The 15,529-nt window shown below is 35.2% G+C and overlaps 1 protein-coding gene across 2 annotated transcripts in view; it reads right to left on the reverse strand.

Moving 5' to 3' along the window:
- Window positions 1–4,028: 4,028 nt before the first annotated feature.
- Dcc (DCC netrin 1 receptor) overlaps window positions 4,029–15,529 on the reverse strand; it is a 1,132,969-nt gene continuing 1,121,468 nt past the window's right edge. For both annotated transcript variants that reach the window (XM_074069811.1, XM_074069810.1), the window contains exons 28-29: window positions 11,543–11,685; window positions 4,029–8,537 (exon numbers count right to left, since the gene is read on the reverse strand). In XM_074069811.1, the coding sequence (XP_073925912.1) occupies window positions 8,448–8,537; window positions 11,543–11,685 (233 nt within the window). In that variant the 3' untranslated portion in view covers window positions 4,029–8,447. The remainder of the gene's footprint in view (window positions 8,538–11,542; window positions 11,686–15,529) is intronic.

Consider the following 15,529-nt stretch of genomic DNA (forward strand, 5'->3'; position numbering starts at 1 on the left):
AAAGATGTGGCTTTTGTGTGTTTTTGAGTTCTACTGCTTCTCACATACTTGGGAATTGGAAAGCCAGTGAGAGAGGGGGAGATCCTTCTATCTACTCAGCAGAATCATTGGAGTTAACACTGGATGAAAGCCAGGGAGACACTGGAAACATTGCTGGGATCTGGGCTTAAGTATCTGGTTATCTGGCTGTGAGTGGAAGAGAGTCACACAGCACAGGGCGTAGCAAAAAACTGGGGCTAAGAACAATACAATTGAATAGAGGCTGACTCACACTGATCTACATAGCTCTCCCTTCGTTGGAGAATAAATGAATATATTAAAAATTCTTTTGAACTAAAGACTAGTAGGCTTAAGTTGTGAGACCTAGCAGGCTTAAAGGACAAATTGTTTTGTTTTCTTTTTTAAGTCTAGAAGTTTCTGCTATTGAAAGCTACTTGGCATTTTTTATACTGATGAAGAAATATCAACTCCATGAAACAATTAAATAAAATTAAAAAACAAGGCGTGGCGGCACACATCTCTAATCCTAGAACACGGGAGGCCAAAACAGGAGGCTTGCGATCTCCAGGTAGCCTGGACTACATGGTGAGATCCTGTCGCAAACAAGTGAATGGACAAATAAATAAATAAAATGAACAAATAAAAAGAGGGATTAATAGTGGTGAATGTGGTGGAAATATTATGTGTACTTTTATGTAAATGGAAAAATGAGAGCTGCTGAAACTATTCCAGGAATGGAGAAGAGGGCTAAAAGAGAATGATGGAGGGGGTGAATTCAACCACAATACATTTCATGAACTTTTGTAATGTCACAATGTACACCCAGTACAATAATTTTTTAAAAAGTCAATGATGAAATGAACGAGGTAGGTAAGGAAAGGAAGAATTGTAAGAAAATTGAGAAGTACAATAGTATTTTTAGTTGTAAAAGACAGATTTAACTTTACACAAAGTAGAACCAGTCATGAGGTAGCTGACCTGAAAGTATACCAAGTATCTTTGGAGAAAAAACTAATGTATGGAAAAAATGAGAAAGAAAACTGGCAGGAAGGGAGTCTGGGAAAAGTTTAAAGAATAATAAATACACCTTTAAAACACATGAACATGAATGAAATAGATGAGTTATCAGAAAAGAACATTTTGGTAAATAGCGGCAGGGCCAATCTTTTTGGTATCTAGTTCTGGTAGATCGCTCTGATTTCCACCTACATTCATATTAATATATTCGACTATCCTGAGAGCACCAAGAGTATTAGAGAGAGTATTTTATTCTAAGACAACTCCAAAATCCTTTCCATAAATATATCTGCAGGAGAGAGAGTAGTCTACCCTCTAACTTTCCTTCTCAAATACCAGAAATTCATTTAATTTTTCTCCAAATATTCAATTCTCCATGGAATAATCATTTCTGCTAACCTTGTGACAGCAAAACATTCTTCCGTAAGATGTGAGTAGATAAACTGAGTACAGAAGTACTAGATAATATATAGTATGACTTGTATTTGCCTTTATTTATAGCACATCAATCTCCTTTCCTATATTTCTTGTTATATATTTATATTGCAGTAGTCTTACAATTAATATTAGTGTTTTAAAAGGTGACCCTTGAAAAGCCCTTGTTTGGAGATTTTTTAAATTGTGGTAAAATATATATAACATAAAATTTTACCATTTTAAACATTTAAAGGTGTACAGCACAGTAGCATTAATTACATTTACATTTTTGTGTTACCATCACTACTATCCATCTTCAGAATTTTTTCATCTTCCAAAAACCAAAACTCTGTACCTATTAAACATTTACTACCCCATGCCTCCCACCTACAGCCCCTGGCAACCACCATTTTACTTTGACCACTCTATATAACTCATGTATGTGGAATCATATAGTATTTGTTCTTTGTGACTGGCTTATTTAACTAAGCATAACATCTTCAAGGTTCAACCATGTTATAGCATATGAGAACTTTTGCTTAAGTTTTTAATACCTGATGTTAGCTAAAAGGCTGAGAAGCAATTCTCTTGTTTTTTAAAATGCTAAATAAAATTCTGTTGAATGAACATACAATGTTTTGCTTATCCAGTATTCTGTCTATGGACATATGTGTTGTTTCTACCTTTTTTGGTTATTGTAAATATTGCTCCTATGAACATGGTTGTCCAACCATCTGCCTTCAAGTCTTTTGGGTATATACTCAGAAGTGGAATTACAAGATCATATAGTAATATTGCTTACTCTTTTAGCAAATGCCATATTATTTTCCACATATGGAATATAACTGGTATATCACACCAGTTGACATTTCCCACCATTAATGAATAAGGCTTCCAGTTTCTCTACATTCTTGGATATCTTTAAAGACATTTTTTGTCGATAGAATTATAATAGGTTGAAATAAATGAGAAGTGCTATATGACTCTTGAAACAAGAACTTACTGAACAGGTCTTTGCCTACCCAAAAGTGTTAATAATTTTTGTTAATATGTGACTTAAAATATATTACACTTCCAACTTAATCTTTCAGTACTAATAGTTATAGATTGCCGAAAACATATAGGTACCCAAGTTCTTCTGTGGACACTATGAAATATCTGAAGGATGGAGAGAATATTTCATTGATTGAGTATTGGTGTGTTAAAATGGGATCTAAAAAGTATCTTGTCTTGGATGAATTTTCCAAAGACAAACCCTGAGATGAAGATGTGTGTGGAAAATGATTTGTTATAAAGTGCTCACTGTTGAAACCATTAGAGGAAGGAAGCAAGAAGGAGAGGGGAGTGAGGTGACCAAGGCAAGACCGCATTCTCATGGGTGCAAAATTGTGAAGCAGCACCTCTAAAAATATTGACTGGCTTAGTCCTATAGGAGAACTCTGGAGATAAATTGAATTTTTTTCTAAGAGTTGTCTCCATCAGTAGCAAAGGGGATGGACTATTGCTGCTATTGGTAAGGTAGATTCAGACATTTGCAGTTCTCCTGTGTAAACATGCAAATAAAGCTCTGGCAACCTGAGGTAGCTCTCCCATAAAACAAATATACAAACAAAAAACCCAACATGTGTATCGACTACTGGGATTGAAAGTATATACTGGGAATGAGCAGAAAATGAAATAAGGATTTGAGAAGATATGACAGAGCAGTGACATCTTCTACTTTGGATATTAATAAAAGGCAAAACGTATCCTGAGGATAAGAACAGACCAGCTGTGGTTAGTGTTAGTTAGGTAAGTATAGTATCTTCCATTTGCTATAAATAACACAAAGAAAAATTTTGTATCAAAACTTTATTTATTAAACAAAAAATGCACCATTGGAATAACATTTCTATAAAAAATGAATATGAGACTGTTCTACAGTGATTACAAAACCCCTTTTTCCTTGTGTAGTAGTATACAAGATCATGTGTAGAAACAGTCATTGTTTTAAACTGTAAGCAAGTTTCCTTTCTCATAGAACAAGATTTACACTTAAATATTGCAATCACTAGTCTAATTTGGTTAACAATGCTAGAATCTGACAATTGAAAGAAACTCTTTGTAAGCTCAAGATACCTTTTTACTAAAGGTATTTTGTAACAACAAAAAATTTCTTTTTTCCACTAAGGCTAGTTAAAGCTGTAGTATACCCATTTCTACCATATAAACTTACCACTATCACACTAACAATTATCTTGAATTGCAAAGCCCTTTGACAAAATAACTAGCACTCATTTTAAAAATGCTATCCACATTAGTTTAGGTTTGATGTTATCTTCTTGGAACAGCCCTAGAAAGGGAGGAGGCATTGATGATGGAACTTCAGTGAAGGCTTTGCCTGGACTAGACATTTCCTCATACTCAGCAATGGACAATTCATTTCCAACATGGTCCCTCTGAGATATGGAACACTGCAGCTTTAACAGCCGTACTTAGATACCAACCAGATCTCCCTTTTTATCATAAATTATCCAAAAAAGAAGCCACTCTAAATAATAAATTAAATATTACTTATAAAAAGTATACCCCATACCCACCCACCCTTCCCCCAAACAAGCTGACAATTCACAAAGTTTAGAACTGTCAGGTTTACCCTACAATAATAAAAAACAGCATTTTTCCTCCTCTCCAACATTCCTTTCTTGCATCTGAAAATACACATTCAGCACACAGTGAAATCCCTTGGCCCATGCCTTTGTGTTGACGTCTTGTAGAATTTTGCTGTTGCTCTCCTACCAATAAAAAAAAATCAGAGGATGACAACGTACAGAGGCTCTCTACTGAGAGTAAGAGAACAAATCCTTCAGAGAGTGCAGCTGGAAGTCTGCCAAGTGAGTGTTATCCAATAGTGGCAATAGAGACCAACTCAGAAGTAATACACATTGGCTGATTTAGGCATGGTTTCTGGTCTCCTATTCAACCTCGCTGACCAGAAAATACTAGCATTTCTTTAGAATCAATCTTTTTGGAGTCAGGCGTTTGGATTGCAAGGTATACTGAGGCATTGGTATGTACATTATTTAATAAGATGGAATATCATACAAACCACTTTTTCCCAAAGTATTCAATTTGCTTTATAACACTGGACTCAAGTAGAAAGTATTTCTGTATAATATTAAAATAATTTTGAAAGTCACTAGATAAATACAAATTACGAGTGAAGTGTTGCTTCAATGTGATTTGAAAAAGAGAGAAAGTATACATCTGAGCATGTGATTGCTTCTGAATTTCTGTAATATTCTAGGCTGTGTTTTGTATAGGGGGTGATAAGCAGGCCAGGATACTAAGCTCTGGTTTTCAGGGAAGCCTGTGCTTACACGAAGGAAGGAAGGAAAAGCAACTCTGCTTCACATCTATTTTAAAGATTGCATGAGATTGTTTTCTTAAAACACCCCTAAGACTTGGAAAATTTTCCATTTTCCTTTTTCTCAATGCTGGAAATGAACATTCCCAAACCATAAGACCTCTGGTTGGGGACACAATTTTATCTAACATGATGAGATATCTTCTTCAGATAGTCCTTTGTTTGAATTATAGTTTAGATACTGTGTATAAGGTACTCTATTCCATTTGGAGGCTACCTAGAGATATATATTCAAGCGACATCAATAGAAGGATCTATGGGGTGGGTAAGTTTCAGCAACCATCCTCAAACACAAACTGATAGCTTCCAGAAAGACCAGTGGTTAAGAGATTCTTTAATAAGAAAGCCAATGAGTGGCAGAATTTTGTTTTAGAATGTTGTTTGAAACACCACTCTAATGTTAGATGACTCTCCTTTTATAGCTGGTGACCAATGGGACTGAGCATACACCTTATTTTCAACAATTCTTATTCTGAAAAAAAAAGTAATGTTATAGTTTATCTCTGAAAGAAAGCCTTAATAAATCCACTTATATCACTGTCTTGCTATTCTGTTCAGATTTTTCAGCTGAGTAGGCATTTTAGAATACCCAAATGTACAGCCATATTATTTAAATAAAAGTCTGTTGAACAAAGGGGAAAGCATGACCAATTCCTTATTAAATGTGAATCATTAAGAAAACATTTAACTTTTGGCCAGAGTATCATACGAATATTTTGCACACATTTGAGCTATCTACATTTTTGTGAGTTGAACAAATGTAGAAATTGCTATAGGAATGAAAATATCTTTGTTATCAGAATACAAAGAAAAATACCAAACTTTTCAAGAGAAGGTTCTTGCTGGCAGTCCAGCACAATGTGGGTAGGTCTGAGCATGCCCTGTCAAGTTTGATTCTCTTCTTTCCCAGGGAGAAATGACTCCTGGTGACAGAGTGCTGGTAGGCTGTCAAGCTCTGCCCTGTGGGAGTTAGAGATTTATGAGCTTAAAGAGCCTGCCATGTCATGAACTAGACTCAGAAGGAGCAAAACAGAAGCTACCTCATCATATTCACAGATTCTTTCTTGTCAAGAGATCAGGGGACCGGGAAATTAAAAAGTTACCTGAAAACTTGAGCAGGTTCATTGTACACATGTGAATCATTTCAGGGATTAGGGAGCAAGAATTATCCAGAAGTCATGGTGAACTAATTGCATATTAAAATCACCAGGTAAATGGCACTGGAGTTTCCTGAGGGTATTAAAATGGATTCTATTCTATATTCAAGGCATGGCAGTAAGACTTCTTAGCATTGCCAACTACTAAAATAAATCATTGTATTTGTTTAATGAAGAAACTTTCAAGAGCATGTGGCAGAGATGTAACTCCTGCTGAAAACAGGAAACATATATTTTAATGGATTTTAAAAAGATTCCACTTCCCCAAACTACTGACTTTGACTAGGGGTCTAGAATTTGTAACAATACTAATTCTTTTGACTGTCCAACTTCATGGTAGAAGACAGACTGATATTGCAACTCATTCCATAGAATCTGAGATTTGTAGCTAATTCCAAAGTGAGCACTTGCAATGACCCTCAAAAAATGTTATCTGTTTGGGAATATTACAAAGGAGAGGCTTTTCTAGAACCTTGAGGAGGTTAGGCTAATTTTATAAACATTTTGTCTACTGAAGCAATGGGTTATTTCTAAGGATTCAGTATTGTGTTAGGAAATGCCCTATTTCAGGTCAGTGAAGATTTGTCTACCTAAGTACCCATATACTGCACAAGAATATTGTGTCCCATCAAATAACATTACATAGCTCTTCAAAAGGACTTCCAGAAAATCTTAGTAAATCGAACAAGCACTCTCGTCGAAGGAACAATTTCATAAATGGACCGAACTTTCTAATGAACCATTTGAACCAGCTCTCTCTTTGACATCAGATTTCCTTCCCGACATAAAACTGTAAAAAAATAATCTGAATTATTACTTCTGTTACAGTGCCATTTTGCTCAAAATATTTCATTCAGGGATTCATATATAATTACCCACCTAATAAAAAGAGCTATTAGGTTGTAAAGATCTATCCTTTCCATGCTCTTTTAAAATTATGACCTACTCAAGCTTGAAATCAAAGGCAGAGCTGAAAGGAATAATTCAGCTAAAACTCTTTCATTGGGTTTTCAAGTCACCTAACTGATAAATATGCAAACTAGCTCCCTTTTGGCAACTCAGCTGCATAAACAGGGATTAACTCCAAATGCATGCTGAAAATTCAGAAACTGAAAGGGTGCACATAACATGTTCTTAATTTCAGCTAGTTCCAAGGTACAGATAACATGGCAATAGAAGTTTAAAATGTTAACCCACAGTTTAAGACACTGCTTTGAAAAATATCCACTGGAGTTATGATGTGTCAGATGTCAAGTCACAACTGTCCCTCTGTTCCTCCCTGACTCTGACATAGGCATGGTGTGAAAGGTACCCTTGGTAATAGAGTCTGGTGGTCAATATGTATCAGTGATGCCTGAAATAACACAGTGAAGATGGTACAGGCATCACTCAAGAGCAGGGTCCCTTGACCCATGAGGAGGAGGGTCCCTCCTCATGGCCTGCTCTCAGGAAGTCTATCATTTCCACAGGGTGATATAGGGGACAGTACTGGGAGGCCATAGGATGTGTGGAGCTCAACATTTTACCCAAGGCTAGTTGCCAAGGAGAAGTCAGGGAGGGATGGGACAGAGGGGTGGGGGGAACTCTCCTGGCCAAACTCCTAAAGAAGATTCCTTGGTGAAGCTTTGACATGTCATCACAGTGTGGTATGGCAAAAGCCACTCAAATAGAAAAGCGCCCTATTACAAGCACATAATTACCGTGTGTCTGAGAGATTGCATATTGTATCTTCTTTCTGGAAATGTGCTGCTGCTGGCAGAATGCCACCAATTGCAGATTTTTATGTTCCTATATGCTAGGCATAAATGTTTACCAAGGGTGGATTTACAAATACTTGCTAAAATGGGTGAATTTTACAGTCACTTGTTAATATCTGTCAGTTGTGCAAGATGAATGACTGAGTTACAAACATAAGCATTCACTGCCTTTTGTTTGCTTATTTACTTTTTGTGCTGTCAGGAAAATATCCAATCCTTTGGTGCTATGGAGTGAGAGAATTTCCATGGGTGCTTTGTACTTTAAAGTTGAAAACAAAATAGTGAGCTTGCACTGATTCACCATGGTATGGTACAGGCTTAAATAATGCACTTGCATTTTGTAAGACTAGACCTACACATACAAGACAGGCCTTGATGAAAGAAAACATAGCCATTCGTTATGACAGTTGGTCACTGAGGGACAAAGACCCAGGACTGTTCTAGCAGCTTCAACTTTGACTTAGCAGAAAGATGCATCATTGCTTTTGTTTAGGGACCTCATAGTCATCATTGTACAATTCTTGATGCCTACAAAGGAACGGATGCTTATTCCTTCTGAACTGCTTCAGACCTTCCTTGACTGAGTGGTCCTGTATACCAGTTAGAGTCCTTGGACACAGGTGTGCTGTTTATGGGTAATTGGTATGCTGCAAAATTCCCAGAAAATTCACCTCCACAATTCGGCAGTAGGTATCAAAAGGCCGAGCCTGTGATGGCATTAAGTTGCTTCATTAGCCCTTCCAGACTTGCCATTTGTTCACTCAAATCATCCTGTTCATACACCTATAGACGGAATGAGAGCAGAATTAGTAAATTTTGATACATTCCGTTTGTGAAGGCAGGGGCCATAGCTACTTGGGTCACTCAGTATTTTCAAGTCTGACACAGAGGCCAGTTACCAGGGTTGTCCTCAGAGTGTATTAACTGAATGAGGAAGCTGATAAGAAAAGAAGGGTGTGGTGAATAATTGTATTCTGTTTCCTGGATGTCATCCCTAAAATAAGGAAAAAGTTTCACTGCAAAAAATATCCTACTTTGAATCAAGTTCTACCATCCACAAGCTTTGTTGTGTTGGCAAATTTGAATTTCTCTGATGCATTGTTTTTTTCATCTCCAAAATTATGATAATGGTATCTATTTCATAGGCCATCCTGAGCATCCTATGTTATGTTTTATGCCTGTCATGGGGTCTGGCATGTGGTGTGTATTCAATACATTATCTCTTTTTTCCTTTTTGGTAACTTTTCATCAGGACATAAGTAGAATTTACATAACCAAGTTTTTTTTCCTTTATAACACGGCTTAGGTGTATGTTTTGTGTGGGGCATGAAGGCCTTTGCCTGGAATGGTGAGAAGCCTGGGGATTATGGCTTTAGTTTGTGTATGGAAAGAAAGTTCATGCCTCATATCAGAGTTAGCATTGTGTATAGGTGTGAAGGGCCTCCTCCAGCAGGACTTGAACAGTGGATAAAAGAAGAGGTTGAACTGCAGAAATTTTAGTGAATACGCTCTGTCTGGCTCTCATTCACTATAAATTTTCATTCTAGTTTTATGCTGAGCATTCAGAATCTGATATGTATTTTGTATGTAAAACACATTTTAATTTGGAAAAGTAACATTTCAAGAAACCAATATCTACATGTGGCAATCTACTGCTGTATTGTATGGTGAGAGCTAGCTGATTCAAGAAAAACAACCCAAACAACTAAAACATGCCGTTTAATAAGTAATAGAATTCTTAGTTATCACAGATTCCCAGGTTACAAACACAGGGATTTTGGCTCAGTAATCCCTGTGGGCTCAAATTCCAGTTGTTTTATATGCTTTCTCTTTTTGAGTTAGTCTCTTTATTTGTCAAATGGGAATAACAAGTTTGCCTAAGTGAGTAATTAAAAGCACACAACAAATCTGCTGTCCAGTGACAAGTATTCAATAAATATAGGCTTCTTTCCCCCCTTTCTTGATCAATAGTTTGTTTGCTTAATATAGACATAGTCTTCCTGATTATTCTTGGCTCATCCATTTGACTGATTTGATAATTAAAATAAAAAAGCCTGAGCCATGATTTCTATTCTGTTTAACCAAGATACATTTTTTGGTACCATGTTCACAGAGCTACATATATAGGCTCATATATATGCATGTCTATATATGTAACAGCCTGTAATATATATGCACATATATATGTATGTATATGTATGTACATAATATATAAGGCAAGAAGTTGGAATGAGGTGATTACATTTAAAAAAAATTTTTTTTTAGCTTTTTGGTTTCTTTTCCTTGAATTAACTAGGTTTCATTATACAATAGAGCAATATAGTAGCTACTAGTTTCTTGAAATGTGACTATTCCAAATTAAAATGTGTTTTACATATAAACTACACATCATATTTTGAATGCTTAGCAAAAAATTATAAAGGAAATTATCATACGGACAATTTTTGTATTTATTACATGACAATAATATTTTGGAAACACTGGGCTAGTTAAAAGGATTATTAAAATAAATTTCAACTTTTTTTACACCTTTTATTGTGGCTCCTAGAAAATTTAAATTATGCATGTGTCCACATTATATTTCTATAGGATATTGCTAATCTAGACTATGTGCCCCATTTCTATATTTTCTTTAGTATGTATTTCTTACTGTTTTTAATATTGTATCTTTTGCTGGATGACCTGACATCATCCCTCATGAGAAGAAAAACATTATATAAATTTATGAGGTTGACATAATTTGACATATGGCCATAAACCTTGGGAGTAAACAAATATTGAAATAAAGGACTATATTCCTACAAAAAAGCATTATGTTCTTTTAAATTTGATTGTCTAAAAAAGTATGTTAATTATATAACATCCTTCTGCCAAACTTTCACCCACATATACACATATCAACTTTCTTGGTTTCTACGTGGTAAAAATACTTTACTGTTTGTAGTGCTAAAAAAATAAAGTCATGAGAAAATATTATTCATCACTGAAATGTAATGATTTTTTCTTCCTGACAACCAGATTTCAAAAGAAAATATAATTTTATGAATGGAAGTGGTAGTTGCATGACTCACACACAAAGCACTGATTTTGTGTGATCTGTTTATTCTTTGATACTGGTACAATGTATTTGTCATGAAAATATTTGAAAACTTTGTGTAAATCTCTATTCATGCATGAAGAAAACAGAAGCTTTTTGAAAGGGGCAGATCAATTCTCATTTCACAATCCATGGTTGAAAAAGATCCAAATGTAATAACAAAATAGAATTTTCCCTGTTTTTTTCATATTTTCCCCTTCCCTCTGATATGTTAATTCTTTAGCCTTTTAAAAAATGTTTTCTCCTGAAAGCTATTCAGAAACATGATGTTTTCCAAATAATTGCCTTTAAGCAACATATTTTTGATTCTTCTTTATAGTACATTTTTAGTTGAAATGGTTTTTTTCTCAAAATTTTGATTTTTTTCTATTCTTACTGATTTTCCCTCTGAGTTTTCTAATTGAATTTTTAGTTTATTTCCTTAGAACAGAACTTTTTCCCTTCTTATATAATGAAACCCACACATCTGCAGTTGATCTGCATGTATTTCTAAGACTTGCCTTTAGTATTAATAATTTTACTTATTTAACTAAAACCCTGATATAATTTTTTTCATTCAGTTTTTTTCTCTTCACTTTCAAGTGCAGGCAAGCAACAATAAGGACAGCTGTTTGGGGTTATAGTGAGAACTAACTGGTTTAGATGTATTGCACAGCTCTTGATGCAGCATGAATTTGAAGGATGCCCTTACACTGGCTGGATCCTCTGTTGGTTTGTGACTCTCCTCAGACACTTCAGGGGCTGTTGGCACAGACACAGGAAGCAATGGGGATCTTGCTTTTCCAGCCAACCCAAGAGAGGCTGTTTTAACATGAGTCTTAGGAAGAGTAGGCCCTGGAATAGAAAACACAGAGTGATGAAAGTAATACATGAAACACTCCAAAGAACAATCTCTAAAGCACATAAACCAATTTTAGGTTATTGTTTATTCTGTAATGTAAAGATTAAGTCTAACAATGAATTGGTTCATTTTATTTCTACTGAATGGAAGACAGGTTGTGATTAGGGCTCTCCCAATGAAACTCCACTAATCATATGAATTTCAACTGTGTTCCAGATCATGCTGTGAAAGTTGCTTGGGAGCTCTGGACTGTTCATCACACCCTACAGAGAGAGTGTCAGGAAAGCTCATTTGCTGGCATGCTCCACTTTGGACCAGAAAGCCCTACTCAAAACCACCTAAATAACAACCTCTTAAATTATGCAATAAAGCCAATGAAGATCTGTGCACGTAGAAGAGCTATTTACTCTGGTTGGCAAATGAATATTAGATATTACAGTAAAACAAAGTCCTTCATGGTTGACCTGAGAACCTGTGAGGAATTGCTAAGTCTCTGTTACATGACATTTCTGTCTACTATAAACAAGGGCCATTGTAAACATTTGCTTTGTAAATCCTGCTTAGCTTATAGCAGCACTACAACTTTGTTCCCATAGCCTAAAATAAAACTTGATAAAGCCTTGTTGAATCAGCACCTCATATAACTAGGGAGTTTTGACACTCGGCAATGGTAACCAAGAAATTAGCAGAAAACATATCAGAGTTTAGTCATGAAAAGAAGTTTGCCTCAGTTCTCTTCAATCACCAATAATGACACATTAGTTTTAATGATCCTAAGAGGTACTACATTCTTCCCCTCCCCATTTTTGTATACAATTTGGAAAATAGAATTCTGGGTAGTAAAATGCAGAGGTTAATGCACCTATAGCAAAGAAATAGAGGTCCATTGCTTATTGGGAAATAATGCAAATAATCTAATAAATCAATAATTTGCCAGATGCTAAGTTATTGTAGTTGCAAAATCCTAACATAAACACCTTTTCCTCTGCCATGACCTAACATGTAGCTCCATCATATTTATGGTTTTTCACTCTTAAACTTCAGGGATCAAAAGTCTGCAATTGGATTGAAGAATTTGGAAATGTATAGTCAATCAGTTTATCTTGCAGTCAGATCCAAGAAGATCATCTACATAGGACTTGTGCCATCTCGATTAACCAAACCTATCTTGCCCGTTTTTTCATCAGTAAAGTGAGATTGATAATTTGTGACCATTAAATGAGATTATGTATTTAAAGGGACTGATATTTAGTAACTTGTTCAAACAGGGTTAATGTTGATATTTAATAATTAACATAGTAAGTATTATTATTCCCAGTTCACACATGAGGATATGAAAATGGAGAAAAATTAAGTAATGCACCAAGTTCACACATTTAGAAAAGGACAGAAAGGTAAAGGGTTGCACTGTTGTGTCGAACTCCACTGAGCAAATGAAGTTTTCAAGGCTAATGTGTGGATCTAACTCATCCAAACGAGCATTTCCAGAAAGACATGTAATGAACATGAAGTCTGATTCAAAGTGTATTTAATGTGAAAGTTGAAACCATTTGTTATATCATCAACTCTCATACCTGAGTTGTAATTTAAAGGGACAAACAAAACTTTAATAAACCCCAACATTGTCTTAAACTATTTTTATCGCAATGATATTTAAAAATATAAACATAAAGTTTGTCATAAACTTCATAAGTTGTAGTTCTTATGCTATGTTAGAAAAATAAAACATGTTTAAAGTTAAATGGAAAATCTCTATAAAATAGTATAATTTGAATAACAGTAACTTAATATGATGAAGGAGATTGGTGGACTAAAATAAAATTGCTGTATGAATTTGGTAGTGAATGTCACAATCATTTTGGATTTGTCATTTATTTTCAGTTTTCTCCATCACCAATATTCTCTCATTGAACAACAGAGAAACCTTCATTCATACAGAGACTGTCATGTCAACTGGTCTTCACTGGACATGGAAAAACCATTTGTGTATCACATGTATCTCTATCATTTTTTCTCCAGCCTCTCATTGTAAATATGGTGCTACTTGTGCCATCTTAATTATAAAATAAGGCATCAAAAACCCTGGCAGAGCCAAGCTACCAAATGGTCTTCCACATGCTCCAGTGTGTATAATTCACAATGATACTTTAATATTATTTAAGTAAGGCACAAAGATTAAAAAAGAATTCACAAAACTTAAACATTCAAAACAGAGCACTGTTGAACCTTGAGAGTGTTATCTATTGAACCCCTATTTGAAGTTACATTGCCTGAATTGTATTTGTTTATCCATCTAGAAGGCTTACTGAGCTCTGGTTAGACCTGAATTTAGCTTTATTGTCACAAAAGCTGCTCCTTATACCTCCCTAAGATTAACAGAGCAGCTGCATTTCAACAAATAACTCTTTTCTCTATATAGTTTTAAATATTTATCTATGTTTGACCTAGGAGCCCTTGATGATTAAATCTCTTGATTTATTTTTAATTTTGAAGGTTTAGAAAAATTTAAGGACGTTAACTACTTCTGAAAAGTTTAACCAGACACATGCAGTGTGTCAAACACATAGTGAAAATCAGTTCTCTCTAACAGGTGTTTATAAAGAAAAAATAAATGTATCTACAAGAGAAAGTAAATGGCATTGGGATAGATTATTAAAGATAAAATTGAAGCAGGGCTAATGCTTTTTTTGTTTCTAGGAAACATATATGAATAAATGTTCTTAAAGAATTTACCAGACTTATGTATATAATACCTAATGTTTATTTTCTTACACAAATTTTGGCAGTTTTACATGTAGAGAAATCAAATTCTTAGATATGGCCTATAGTTATTGTAGAATTATATTCCTATAATTATTTCCTACCCAGAATCTCTACCACTTGGGAAAATACTGCATTTGCCTTACTCATGTTATTACAATATGACGCAGGTATGCTTAAAGAGCACCTTAATTCAATCTCATTAAAAAGATCACTATGATATTGACTTTCTCTAGTGGAGAGGCAATAATTATTCATTCAGAATGTACTGAGTGTTGAACAATGTACAAGACACTGTGAGATTTACAAAGAGTATGGAACACATTATTGTGGCTGAAAGACCACACTGTGTATGTAAATCTCAAGTGACTTCCTTTTCTCAAGTAATATTCACAGCATCACAGACATTCGGAACATTGGAACCTCAAGGGTACCTCAACCTTCCCCTTCCCCTTTATTTTCTTGAAGAGAACACCAAGGTGTCTGGAGACCAAAATACCAAGTCAGAATTAATTTCAATAAAATTCTAGTAGAGGCAAAGAATTTCAGCAATCTCCCAGAGTCCATTAACAGCAGGATTTGATTGGTGTACCTGATGGCCTTAAATGTTTTTTTCTTGTCTTTTCCTGAAAAGCGAGTTGAAGAAAAGTGTAAGGGAAATTTCCCAGGAGAAACTTATTAACAGCTAGTTACACAACTTTGGTTTTAAAATTACTCCTTACTAAAGAATAAAGAACGTTTTATTTTTATTTTTTTTTTTCATTTTTCTTTTATTATTCATATGTGCATACAAGGCTTGGTTCATTTCTCCCCCCTGCCCCCACCCCCTCCCTTACCACCCACTCCACCCCCTCCCGCTCCCCCCCTCAATACCCCGCAGAAACTATTTTGCCCTTATCTCTAATTTTGTTGTAGAGAGAGTATAAGCAATAATAGGAAGGAACAAGGGGTTTTGCTGGTTGAGATAAGGATAGCTATACAGGGCATTGACTCACATTGATTTCCTGTGCGTGGGTGTTACCTTCTAGGTTAATTCTTTTTGATCTAACCTTTTCTCTAGTTCCTGGTCCCCTTTTC

This window comes from Castor canadensis, chromosome 4 (genome assembly GCF_047511655.1).
Source record: "Castor canadensis chromosome 4, mCasCan1.hap1v2, whole genome shotgun sequence".
Lineage (NCBI taxonomy): Eukaryota > Metazoa > Chordata > Mammalia > Rodentia > Castoridae > Castor > Castor canadensis.